At 42.1% G+C, this 13,465-nt stretch overlaps 1 protein-coding gene across 4 annotated transcripts in view; it reads right to left on the bottom strand.

Annotated features, from left to right (window-relative positions):
* Window positions 1-12,172, bottom strand: part of rmdn2 (regulator of microtubule dynamics 2) — a 29,506-nt gene extending 17,334 nt beyond the window's left edge. For 3 of the 4 annotated variants that reach the window (XM_084020582.1, XM_084020584.1, XM_084020585.1), the window contains exons 1-2: window positions 11,207-11,268; window positions 9,085-9,536 (exon numbers count right to left, since the gene is read on the bottom strand). In XM_084020582.1, coding sequence (XP_083876708.1) covers window positions 9,085-9,527 — 443 coding nt within the window. In that variant the 5' untranslated portion in view covers window positions 9,528-9,536; window positions 11,207-11,268. Of the gene's footprint in view, window positions 1-9,084; window positions 9,537-11,206; window positions 11,269-12,062 lie in introns of those variants that run through there. The other variant, XM_084020583.1, reaches the window with a different exon arrangement.
* Window positions 12,173-13,465: the final 1,293 nt, after the last annotated feature.

Here is a 13,465-nt window from a genome sequence, read left to right as displayed (position 1 = left end):
AAGCAAATAAGCCTGACTATTAAACTGAGCAAAGGGTGTGTTTTATTGCTTATGAATTTGAACTTGTAAAAAGAAACATTGTGTTCTCTAGCTTCAAAAGTGATATTCTCTCTTTTATAAAAACAAATTAAACTTCAATTTAAAATTACCACCTCACGGCTGCATGCCTCCGCAAACCAGCCAATTTGCAGTTGACGTCCGCGCCTGTCCCAAAATGTCATCACGTCATCATTTTATCCTACGAGACAATTTGTGTGAAACTGTCATAATAAAAATATGAGTTTTTGAGTTATGGCCAAAAAAAAAAGTGCTTTGTGAGGTCACAGTAAAATACGGATGAATAGACAACCTTAAGCCATAATGCCTCAAAGGCATGTAAATAAGATCGCCACTTATAAGACCAATTAATGTGAGGTTTATGACATAAACTGAGAACTCTGTGACCCACGATTGCGTTAGACAAACTAGACTTTACAGTATCTTTATTTTAATCTCTCTGTGTTTATATCATCATTTGGAAATAGTGTGCCAAAGCCGTGCCACAATCCCTTCTCTGCACTAACCTCTGAGTAAACCGTAAAAACCTGCAGGCAAGGCTTAAACCATCACAATCTGAATGTGTGTGCTTTTTTGTGTTTACTCTGACTGCGGTCTGCCAGCACCATATTATAGAAGCAAACAGGTCCGACGTTTACCTGCAGCAAAGCAGTCACATTATTCAACTTGTGTCATTCATGCATTCCCTAATTCATTCATCCTTTCGTCCCTTTTAATTCATTCAGCAGCAGTTATGACAGGCAGCGGAGTACCAGAGTGATCAGCGCATTCCTGTCACGCCATTCCACGGCTCATGAATCACTCGAGTTGAAAGGAAAAGAAGCTAAGGATCTATTTGCATTATTGTGTGTCCTTATGTAACGCATATATGTGTTTGTGCGGGAACCATTATTGCCCCTTTGCAGTGTTACCAGCTGTGCACAGCTCTGAAAGAACATGTCTAAATATTGTCATTAGCATTTCAACACTAAGTACATGATGTACCAGCAGGACCTTCTGTGACTCACGTGAAAATACATTATATTATTGTATGCAGCAAATTCAGTTTGTTAGTGCAGAAACAAAGAATGACCGTCTTATCAGTCAGGCAGCAACCTCCAGTTCTGAGAAGTGAAGCCAACACTGAAGTGCCTTAAACTGTCATTCTCTCTGCTGGCCACCAGGGGGCGACTCCTCTCTGGTTGTATAGAAGTCTATGAGAAAATGGTCCTACTTCTCTCTGCTGGCCACCAGGGGGAGACTCCTCTCTGGTTGTATAGAAGTCTATGAGAAAATGGTCCTACTTCTCTCTGCTGGCCACCAGGGGGCGACTCCTCTCTGGTTGTATAGAAGTCTATGAGAAAATGGTCCTACTTCTCTCTTGATGTATTATCTCAGTAAACATTGTAAACATGAGTTTATGGTCTCAATCTCTAGTTTCAAGTCTTCTTCAATCCAGCATGATGTTCATTTAGTACATTATGGTCCATTTAGAGTCCACCAGACCAGGAAGCAGGGGATGCTTTAGGGGCGGGGCTTACCTGCTGACTGACAGGGTACCAATCCAATTAGCGACTAAGATGACTTTAACACTTAGCTGTAAAAATGTACCTCGAAACTATGAAGGCTAACTTTGCTAACAGCGTCACACGGCAACGGAAGAAGACCTGAGCTGGACCAGATTGATCATGTAAACTGTATATCCGAACCCAGGTCCTGGGACAGATCTCGGGTCCAGGACGGGGTGGATCCATGAACACCTCTAACTGACACCTCTGGTCCATTAAGACATTATATTTGTAGTATTGAAGGAGAAGACGAAGCTTTCGTTAGTTAGCTGACATTTTTCAAATCAATTTAACTTCAGCAATTACTTCACTACACTACATTTCATAGACTAAAACATTAAAAGGAACATCTTAAATTTTGATATATATAATATAATAGATGGACGCATATCCTAAATAAATGCGTTCCAGTAATAAACTCTTCTTCATATATATTTAAATATTGGTGATTGAAATAAACTCCTATAAACCCCAGAATAAATCACAGCCCACTGCAACATTCGTTTTCATTTAAACAGTTTAACACAGCTACCCGGAGCTGGTAAAGTCCAAGTCTGGAAAGCTTTTATTTTCAACAAGCTGGTGTGCTCACTTGAGGAGTTCAGCCATTCAGTGCACAGACCCCAAGGGGGCCATTGAAGGGATCTCTCAATAGAGCTTAGCGATGGTGGTCTCCGCGGTTACACAGCTCAAAACAAACCAGTGGGTTACCATCCCAACATCACCAGGCCTCAGAGCACGCAGACCGGCTTATTCAGCCTGTGTGGCTTCGGCGACAGGACCAATGAAAGCCTCCTCGACGACAATGATGGCTGACTGGAGGGAGTCCAGTTATTTATTCAATATCGGACCCCCTAAATGCTCCCATTCCCTACTGATCAGCTGCCGTGGCGTCAACATGTGGTAGGTTATACACATGGGAAAAGAAAAAAAAATCATTTGTCACAGACGTATAATGACACTGCAAATTAACAATGAGTGCAGTGATTCATCATGTTCGTGCCATGACACTAGATTCGATTCTACGGGCGACCATAAATAGCGCTTCTGTTAGGATGTCACAACGCCTTGTTCCCAAAATAGCAAGAGGAAGAAACAAATTGTTTTTGCTCATCACACACACACCTGTACACAAACGACATGTGGCGTGTACAGTGGGGACGACGCGTGAGAAAGGTTTTGCTGCTCTAATAATAGCAATAATAGAGTCGAGTAGCGATGACGTAGCAGCTACGGTGTTAGCGTAGCCGACAGCCGATCCAGACTCCATCCAGAAAACAAACATTTTAAAAGTTGTTTCCATGTCGTCTTGGGGTCAAACCATGACTTCTGACTTTTTTTTTTAACAAATTAGTATCATGTAGTTATCCTGTTTATCAATTTATCGCAATTAATTCACAGTAAAAATGGTTTATTCGTACCGCTGTGGTGAACCAGCCGTCGCGTGTCTTGCTATTCACAGTGCATACAGCTAAGTAAAATCCACCGAGCACTTCCGGATGATGTACAAAGCAGCAGAAGTAATTTAGGCCATGATTAATGCACCGTTGTTGGTGTCTACATGGAGGCAAGCCCCCCACCCCTCATCTCTAGCATGTCTAGAGTGAGTGAACGTGAATAAACACAAATGATCCCGGAGTCAAATTTGCTTCGCGTCTGGTGTGAAACACACTTTCAGAAATACTGATGACAGCTAAATGAATCGCAGAAGTTAAGAGTTAACAATTAAGGGAAAAAGGACAATGAAGCTCCCTTTTCTCTTTCTAAACACTTTCTAAAGAATTCTGCTTAAAGCAACAACTAACCGATGTCAGAAATGCTATTTTGTTGTTGTTTTTTTTTTAAGAAAGCGGTAATGTCCTTGAGCTACAGTGACATGATGTGAATAAACTCAGTGGGAACTGTTCAAGGAATTACAAGTTCCTGCAAGACACTTTTAAATGAGGCCTCTGACAGCTTGGCACCCGGGGAGGTGATTGATAGGTCCTCCTCGCCTTCACAGAGGCAGGTCTGAGGAAGCCGTCGTGACTCACGACGAGCAGTGAATGGAAGAAACAGCAGCTGGAACTCTCAACCTCTCGTGGCCCGGGTCGCTGTGATCGACGCTAACCCTGCTGTATAATTTTAACATTATGTCACAGCTAATTGTTATATACGTGTAATATGCGTCATTATGCAGACGCTTGTCTTATTTGGCCGGTCACGCTTGAAATATCTCCGCAAACAAACGGGATGTAGTTGATTCATAAAAATAATATTTCTGTGTATTTTTTTTTCAAAACATAAACCAATCTTCAATTATGCAACTATAAAAAATGTTAGAAAGCCATTAAGATTACAAAAGAAGGTATAAACAAGCCTTTGCCTATTCGTGACGAGCATCCATCATGCACTGCTGCAGAGCTTTCTGTGGGATTTCATACTTGCACAATGGTTGGAAACCCGCCGCCCCACTAGACTTACACTTAGACAAGACTTCATTCTCATTCAGTGTGCAACAAGGAAACACAGAACGAAATTTAGTTTCAGAGGCTCAGACTTGAAGTATAAAAGTATAAAAACAGAACAAATAACATATTCCCTGAGACTTCAAAAACATATATTCACTAAAAGGTGGAGCCCTGCTATGGGTATACTGATATAATTCTATTTCTTTTATTTCATCTTGCTTTATTCTATTTTATTTTTAATTTTTATTTGTCATTATAGTCTCCGTCGCTTTTGTTGTACTTTGACTGTTACCTTGTGTATGAAACAGCAGATGTGATGAATGTGATTCTGTACGATTACACAATTTTGAATGAAAGTTAAATAAAAACTAAGAAAAACGCAATAAGAATACAAATAAATACCAAAAACAGAAACATTAAAAAGTGCAATAAGTAAAATTATCATGTGGGAGTTGGGTAGTGCAATTAGTTATGAGGAAACAAGGTATCCAGTATAAACGACAGTTGACAATGGATCCTGCAGAACCTCTTTCCAAACAGTCCATGCTGAGGGTGAAACTAAAGTCTGCTCACTACAAACTCACTAAAGCTACAGTTAATCAAACTACACAAATGTAAGATTCCTCTAATGAATCAAATCAGTTGCTGACCGTTATTAGAACTGATTTTTTGAGGAAGCAATGAACCGAGAAGTTTGCAAACTCACATTTTTTGGCACCCGAGCAATAAAGGCGCTAATGCTCCCTAATCTTAAGTGTATTCTTAAGGCTTTAGATCTCAACAAACACGCAATAACTATTACCCAACCTTTGAGCATCGCGGCTCCGATGGGGATAATATGTGAGTTACTGCGCTCCAAACAAGCCGGTCGAAGAGACACAAAGGCCTTTAAAATGGATGTGAGGATTAGAAGTGTAACTGGCTGCTCTGGGGGGAAACGCTACACATTCCCTAAGGGGCTGGAATTTCTTCACCCCCCAACCCTCACTCTCTCTCACACACACACACACACACACACACACACACACACACACACACACACACACACACACACACACCCTCAGCTCATACAAATAACAGAGCGGCAGGAAAGGCTCTTTAATTACGGGAGGTGTGTGCTTGATGTGATTTTCCTTTAAAGCATAATAACCCCGGCTGTAATTAAGAGCATTTGATGCGGCCGACGACTGTCACTCAAAAAAAAAAAACACAAAAAAAACAACAACCTGCGAGCCACATCTGCTAGAGGGCAGTCTAACGCTTCCTCCTGCTCCCCCTCGCCAGTGAGGAGGTCGACGGAAACATAAAGGAGGGGTGGTTTGCCCTGAAATGTTTATCCATAATGAAAGAAGGCTCGTATGATAGGGTGTTATTACCCATCTTAGTTCAAACATGACCTGCAACACTTTTAGGGGCGAGATTAGTCGTTTTTCACGCCGCTTCTACGTCATTTCAATTGTATTTAAGTGTCATAACACAACAGAAGTCATCTCAGGACACTTAACACATTGAGCAGGACGAGAATACGCTCATGACTTTCAGAGTTAATACATGTTCAACATCCCAACATCAAGCAAAGCACGTCACACAGTTTTCCAAGTAAATAAAAAAAGTAATCCGTTTCAAAACCATGCATGTTAGTTGCCACTTGTCAACTGGTTGCATCTGCATTTGGAAAAGTATCTCTATTTAAGCCCCTTTTTTCTTGGTAGAAAGATAAACAAAGAAAAAAAAACAGCGTAGAGGCACTCGGCCCAACCTTCGCCTGGCATGCGATTCTTAGAGGACGCAGACGGAAAAACAAACGTTAATGAATTAATTATCCCGGGTGCTGTGGGCGTTCAGTTGGCATACTTTCCGTTGGTGTAGTTGTAAAAATGTGCTCCGAGGCAACTGATGAATCACCCCGGGACAGTAACAAGGATGAGGAGGAGCCGTGCACAAACGTAAAAACCATCTGCACTCTCTTCGTCACGTCCAATAAAAGAACGTACATCTTTACGATACAGACATTAAATCATCATCATCTAACTGCTATTTATTTGTTTTTACGAGATCATACCATTTTGTTTTAAATGACAGTCCGTTTGAAAAAAAAGAAACATCTGTTGTTTATGTTATCGGCGGATTGGAACGGGTTCAAGGCGTTTGGCTGTGGATGGAGGTGGCTGACTGGGCATGTGGTGCTTGATTAGTGTGCAGCACCTGGGGCGAACGTACATACCGCCACGGCTATGATATACCGCTCTGACTGATGCAGAGTTAAACTGGTGAACTAGGCCACGACATTTATTGATTCATGTATTCCATTTTATGAGAACGGATGAGATGGTTTTAATCAAATAAATCAATTTACACTTTTCCACCTTAGATGAGATATTCATCTGTTGCTTATCGTTCTTCTGTTTCTACGCGGATTATTTACATTAGAGATCTGACGAGAGCCTGTCTGATGATATTTTGAAGAAATAAAGAAACAAACCGGAGGCAACTTTTCTAAATAAAAACTTTTTCACCACCAGCTGTTCATCTGTTACACCGCCGGCTCATGAGCAGCAGCTAAGTATTGTCAACAGTGGAGTCTGCTGGACAAACTATGTAATGATGAGATTCTGAATTATGACACGCACCGTTGCTTCCAGGGATGCACCGATCCGCCTTTCTCGGTCCTGATACCGACACCTGGGCTCCGGAGTGGGCCGATATACCAGCGTCTGATTAATAAGCTGTACGCCTCGCTGTGCGGAAGTGACCGGCATCATTCTTTTATGCGCAAGACATCAGGCTTGACTTTAACACTACACTAACTTTGTAAAACTAAATGTAACTATGGTAAAAATAAACAATAATAATAATGTTGTTTTTTTAATATTAAAATAATAAATTGTACCCCAGCAACGTGTTAAAAAAATCTTAAAAATTAAAAGGAATTACGAATTAACTGTATATATTTTTAATGCAGCAACAAAATAGGTCAAAATTTAAACAGGAATTACATTTCCAGTATAGAATTGAATGGATCAGCCCCATTGTGTCATTGTTCTAATCGAGTTTGTTTGACCTACAAATGTCACGTAATGTGTGACGAGACTTGGTTAAAGTCAAATCACTGTTTATTATTAATAAAAAACACGACAATTCGATTTCATTCTCTTTGGTTTTAATTATTGGTACTTCTAGTGACTAGAAGGGAGAAAATAGTGCAAGGCACTCTAATCTGTATCCATGACAACATACATCTAAATGAGGTCACTGCTTAAGACCGAGCTAGAAATAACTATGACTCAAGCCGTTTTTTATGTGGCGGCCTGATTACATTAACAAACCTGAAAATGAAGCTGTTTTGTGTCAAAGATGCTCCGAGTATATAAATGTTAAAATAACTGTTTAAAGCAACAGAAGATATGAAAAATGTGTCACTATTAAAACATTTTAATAGTCATTTTGACTTTGGCACACTTTTTCCAAATACTAGAGGTCCTGATAGATGATTTCATAAATTATTGATGTGAATAAAACTCTGCCTTGAATTAGATTGTTTTATTAGAGAATTAACTTACAACTAGTGTTGTCACGATACCAACATTTTGGTACCGGTACCGGTACCAACATGTGTTTCGGTACTTTTCGATACTTTCTCACATAAAAAGTGAATCCAAAAAATGTCATTACTGACTTTATTTTAATAGAAAATCTTAGAACAATAACATATTAATCAGCAAACAAAATAAAATACCACAAAGACAAGCTTTTCTAATGCACAATTTTAAAAATGTTAAAATATAATAATATAAATAAACCAGCTCTATTTTTTTCTTCCAGAGCTACTTTTGTTAAGAGTGAAGGGGGGTGGCGCTTGCTTTTAGCACTGAATGTGGCTTTTTTTCCTGAGTAAATGACCTGTCGTTCCCTGAGTTCAGTGTGCAGGTCTGGGTGCTTGTCCTTTAAGTGTTTGGCTAAGTCGGAGGTGTTTCCGCCGTTAGCTAGCATGTTTTAAACACCGTTTACACAGTGGTGCATCGGCGTTAACTGCCTCGCCTTGCGCATTTGTTTTTAGCTAAAGTACGGCCATATCGGACTTCGCGGCGCTGGTTTGTCCGCAAGTTGCGGCGCGGTTGCAGCAGCCGTTCTCCTCTCCGTGCTTCGCTCGCTCGCGCTCTCTTTCTCTCTCTCTCTCTCGCGCGCTCTCTCTCTTTCTCTCTCTCGCGCGCTCTCTCTCTTTCTCTCTCTCTCGCGCTCTCCAAGCTTTCCTCCTGCTCCGTTTGTTGCTCCAGTCCACGCTGCTAGCTAACTTGCTAGCGGTTTCCTCCGGCTTGCTTGCTTTTTCTTTTTATCTCTCCAAGCTGCGGCTCGCTCCTCGTCCTCTCAGCTGTAGTTACAACGCGGTGACGTCACGCGGCGAGTTCGCCGCGCTGTTGCGGGCGCTGCCGGCGGCGCTGCAAGTACCGGTCCCGTCCAAATGCAATATAGTACCGTTTTAAATGCCTCAGTACCCCGGTACCAAATTAGTACCGGTATACCGTGCAACCCTACTTACAACAGAATCGGGGGAAAATTAAACATTCACTTATAACAGTGTGTCTTGTGCAGACTAAGCACAGTGTTCTGGCAAATTAATGATTATCATGAGAGCAACGATCCAAAGTACTGGTTGTGATCAAAGGTCCAAGTCTGCCACGTGAAATTAATATTTGGTTTGCGGGTTAGTCCGGGACAGCATGTGTTCCCTTTAACAAGTGTTAATGTGTTTGTGTTAAATGTCTAAATCCTGTCAACTTGAAGGCAGTTGGCGGGCTCATTTCTAACTGTCAGTTTGCTGTTTTATCACAGAGAAAGCAGTGAAGTTGTTGTTGAAAAGAGAGAAGTGTGGCCTCTAAATTTAAATAAATTAAAAAAAAAAAATCTTGTCCTAAAAGGACATTTAGGAAAACACATCACTGACAGAATCTGTTGCAGCAAAAGTGAGACTCTTATGTGAGGGGGTGGCGAGGACACATTTTTGAGAAATGTCTAATAATAATAGTACTCACCCTCCCTCGCTCTCGGCTTCCTCTGAGCTCCGGTCCCCAGCTCGGGCCCCGGCGACGGCTCCCGCAGCTCTTTTCCTTCGCGTTGGCGTGGTCCTGTGGAGAGGACTAGCTCGCCGGGCCTCGTCGCGGCCCCTCAGCTCCACCCTCACTTGGTCCTGCAGCGTCGGCAGAGCGTTCTTCAGCGACTTCATCTCGTCCTTCAGCTCGGACACACACTGGATCAGGGCCTCGAGGCGCTGCAGCACCTCGACCTGGCCTCTGGGCAGACCCGGGCCATCCACCAACGTGAAGCCGGTCCGCTGGTCATCAGTGTGGTTGAGGTAGAACCCCGGGAAGGAGTTTCTCCGCCTTGACCTAAAACCCTTGTAACACACCAGAGCCAGACTGATGCCAGCCACTCCAGCCAACGCTCCCAGAACCAGCACCTTGCTTTCCTGGGCCATCCTGAAGGCCTGCAGAGAACGGACAGAAATGACAAGTTTCATCATGGAAATATGGAAAATGTGGCTTATATAATCAGTTAGTTTATAGATTGCTTTGACAATTGATTAAAGAATTAAGTAGTCCATAAAATGTCGTGAAATAATGAAGAATGCCACAATTACACATTTCCAGAGCCCGAGATGATGCCTTCAAATTGGTAGTTTTTCTGACCAACAGCACAAAACCCAAATATAATGGAAGCAGAAAGTCAGAACAGCTTGGACTAAAGAACTTTGTTTTCTACCATCTGATCTTCATGGTAAAAAGCGATGAGATGATACTACGTAATATATTAATATTTAAACATTGACACAATTACAAACTGTAACGCACAATGAGCTGATACCAAGATTAATATTACTATTGGAGAGTCCCAGAGGTGGGAAGTAACGGAGTATACTTTGTTACTGTACTAAAGTACTATTTTCAGGTATCTGTACTTTACTTACTCTGTACTCCCTAAACGTTCTCCTCCTCACATTTTGAAAACAGGCGTGTTACTTTAGTTTCATAGGAACACTTTTAACTTTATACTTTGAGTACATGTCAGACCCTGTACTTTTTCACTTTTACTTGAGAATAGAAGTTCAATCAGTACTTGTACATTTACGACTCTTTTTGAAAACAAGTGTCTGTACTTCTACTTGAAGTACACATTCATTTTTTGTGGGTTTTATTCAAGAACATTTTTTATATGTATAAATCAGCTGGGAAAGAACATTTTCCTGCTTCCTTTTTTTAACACAACGAGGCAAATGAACATGTGAATAGCCGACAGGAGCAGCGTACGCTGGTGGGAAGCTCACAGTCAGAGACTTCACTGTTTCCAAACTGGTCTGGTAACTCAACGTGAAGCGTGACGACACAGTGACGTGTGGTTTCTCCCAAAAATACATCCACAGTGTCTCATCTGTGTTAGCACATCAGCCTCTGCCTGTGTGTCCTTGAAATGTGCCTCCTCTCATCTGAACATCAACAGAAATATATATGAATGACCTTGACCCTTAATGTTGTGTTTACGGACACATGGGAGAAGTTAGTCTCCTGGGGTTTATTTTAACACACACTAAAGGCTAACTTCTCCCATGTGTTGTGTTTGAGCCACCACGTAGTTTAGCTCCACATTTGACCTCGGTGTGGTGCCAAAAAAGTGATCGTCCCCCGGAAACTGACCGCCCGGTTTAGAAACACATCTACAGCTGCTTTCAGGCAAACGTCATAGCAAAGTAAAGCTAATGTAAAAACACGAACGACAGAGAAGACATTTACTTTGATCGTGTCTTGAAACAAGCTAGCTAACGTTAGCTCTGATATTTGGATCAACACACTAATCACACAGTTGGCCCAAACAGTCAGACAGTAACAGCAGCTGTGTGAAGCCTGAACACATTCGTTACTCAATGTCTGATTATTCATGACGTCATAATGTCACTATTACACGTAATCGCGCTGATTAGCTAGAAAGTGTTCGCTGCTAGCTAAAAGTCGCTAACACTCCAAAACAAAAGTTACTCGTGAAGGTTAAACGGTTAAAACGCGATTAATGTTGGATTTAAACAACACGGAATCACAACGACACTTCACATGAACACGTTGTTTCTAAATAACACAATAAAGGGGACTCTATTAAAGCTCTTACTGCACAGGGAGGAACGGAGGCACGTCTGTTCGGCTAGGCAGCTCACCGGTGTAACCGGCAAAACACTCCGGCGTCGGGGCTCCGGTAGCGCCACAGCGAAAACGTTCCGGGCGTAACGGAAGTCAAAACTTTAATTTACCTCTTATTTACGTCTTTAAAGGTTATGGCAAATAAATCCCGACCAAAAATAGAAATCACAGCATTTGACCTGAATTGATCCTGTTGTGATGTTTTAAATTCGCGTCGCCTCGCAGGTGCGTCACAGAGGTTGGAAGTAACGAAGTATTTGTACTGTACTTATGTAGAATTTTCAGGTGTCTTGTACTTTATTTGAGTATTTATTTTTCTGACAACTTTTCACTTTTATTCCATTCATTTTAAAGTATATACATATATATACACATATATATGTATAGATAGGTAGATAGATAGAAAATATATAATTATTACTATTAATTATTATATGATGCGATTCAGTTAGTCTGGCAAGAAAACAGCAAATATCTATATAATATATAGATCACTTCCATTCACTGGTTGCAAAAATTCCAATATGGGGATTGCCAAAATGCTGAATTTAGCTTCAACTCTACTACATCCACTTCTTATCTAGAAAGAAATCCTGTCCTATTACTGTGATAGAACTACAGCATCTCATTTTTCTTAATCACATTCCATCAGATCACAGGAAAAACAATCACTGGCTCTAAACTGAAATTATCAGCATTTAAGTTTAATTTCAGATCATATGTTTCTCATTTATAATGAATATCAATGCAAATCACAATCTGTCATACTCTTTAGCCTTTAAATGAAATCATGATTCTGTGATAAGAAGTTAAAAGCAAAGGCCCACCTCTGTGATTGACTCCTTCACCACCAGTGTGTCCCTGCAGAATGAGCACCAGGAGTTTAAAAGGTGACTCAGCACACGGCGAGTGGGGACCGTTAGTCAGTGGACACGGATAGTTTTTGTCAGATGCTTTTCTTTCTCTTATTTTATCTTCAGTTGATGATTAATAGTTTGGAGAACTTTCCATCTAACCCTAAAAACAACAACAATGACCTTGATGACCTTAACAGTTCATTAAGTTACAAAAATGGGAGGACCGTGTTTATTTGCCTTGGCATGAGCTACGTGAACTCTCTAAATAGCTATTTTCTTTCAGGGCCGTGGAGAGCGTCGTGTACCAGCAGAGGTAACGGGGGGAGTTCCCTCGCTTAATGGCTACGTGCCGTTTCTTCCCTGCTCTCTGAACGCAGCATTGTTCCTCAGCCCACAGCCTGCATTCTGCCTGAACAAAAAGCCCACCTGAAAAAAACCTGGAGGCGTGGCGGTGCAAAAAAACCAACAAAAAGCTGGCCCAGCAGCCCCCCTGAGAGACGGTCGATAAGGTATCTCAGCCGTGGCCTCTCCATCGGGTCAAAGCCAGAAGATAAGCAGATAGTCAACACTGTCGTTTTCTTTCATCCACTCCCACCAACACATCTGCACCCGAGCTCTCATACCACAGAGGGGAGATATCCAAAGGGTTTCACCTTTTGTGCACAGAAATGAGCCCTTCGCCAAACAATACGTGGTGGAGAGAGGTGGAGGTGAAATAAGGCGTCGCTATCGGGCCTCCACTGACAGACCACAGAGTGCGAGGTCTTGAGACAGCTGCTTGACGCGTTTAACCAGATAGCTTAAAGAGTCGTTGGGCCGTGAAGATGCGGCGAGCGTTGTGTAACAGGAAGGCTCAATGGCGTTCACGGGGAGTTGGGGGCGGAGTCTAGCCCGTAGGCACTCGCTTTCACTGATGTGCAGGGCGGCCGAGGCATAAGCATACTGTGCAGCTGCTTGGGGCCCCCAATCATGTGTGTGATCTTTTTATTTTTTTACATATGAAACATATGACATAAACATCAAACGCAACATTTCTGATAAAACAAACCCCTTAATCATACAAAATGGGTTATGATGTCTGAATGGGGCCCCCTAGATAAATATCACAAGAACTCTGCTGCCCGTATGCTCACCTTCACCCACCGCTGTGACCACATCACCCCTGTCCTCCACCACCTCCACGACCTCCACTGGCTCCCCATCAAATACCTGATTGAGTTCAAAATACAGATCACCTCCAAAGCCCTCAACCTGGCCCCTCCCTACCTGTCTGACCTCCTCCACCGTCACCTCAGGTCCACTGATCCTGACCTCCAACCCACCAGGACCAACCTCTGGACCAGCGGTGACAGAATGCCCTTCCCAGCCAACAG

Source organism: Eutrigla gurnardus (genome assembly GCF_963514095.1).
Source record: "Eutrigla gurnardus genome assembly, chromosome: 11".
Classification (NCBI taxonomy): Eukaryota; Metazoa; Chordata; class Actinopteri; order Perciformes; family Triglidae; genus Eutrigla; species Eutrigla gurnardus.
The sequence above is the reverse complement of the archived record's forward strand: the minus strand, read 5'-3'. Positions and strand labels throughout refer to the sequence as shown.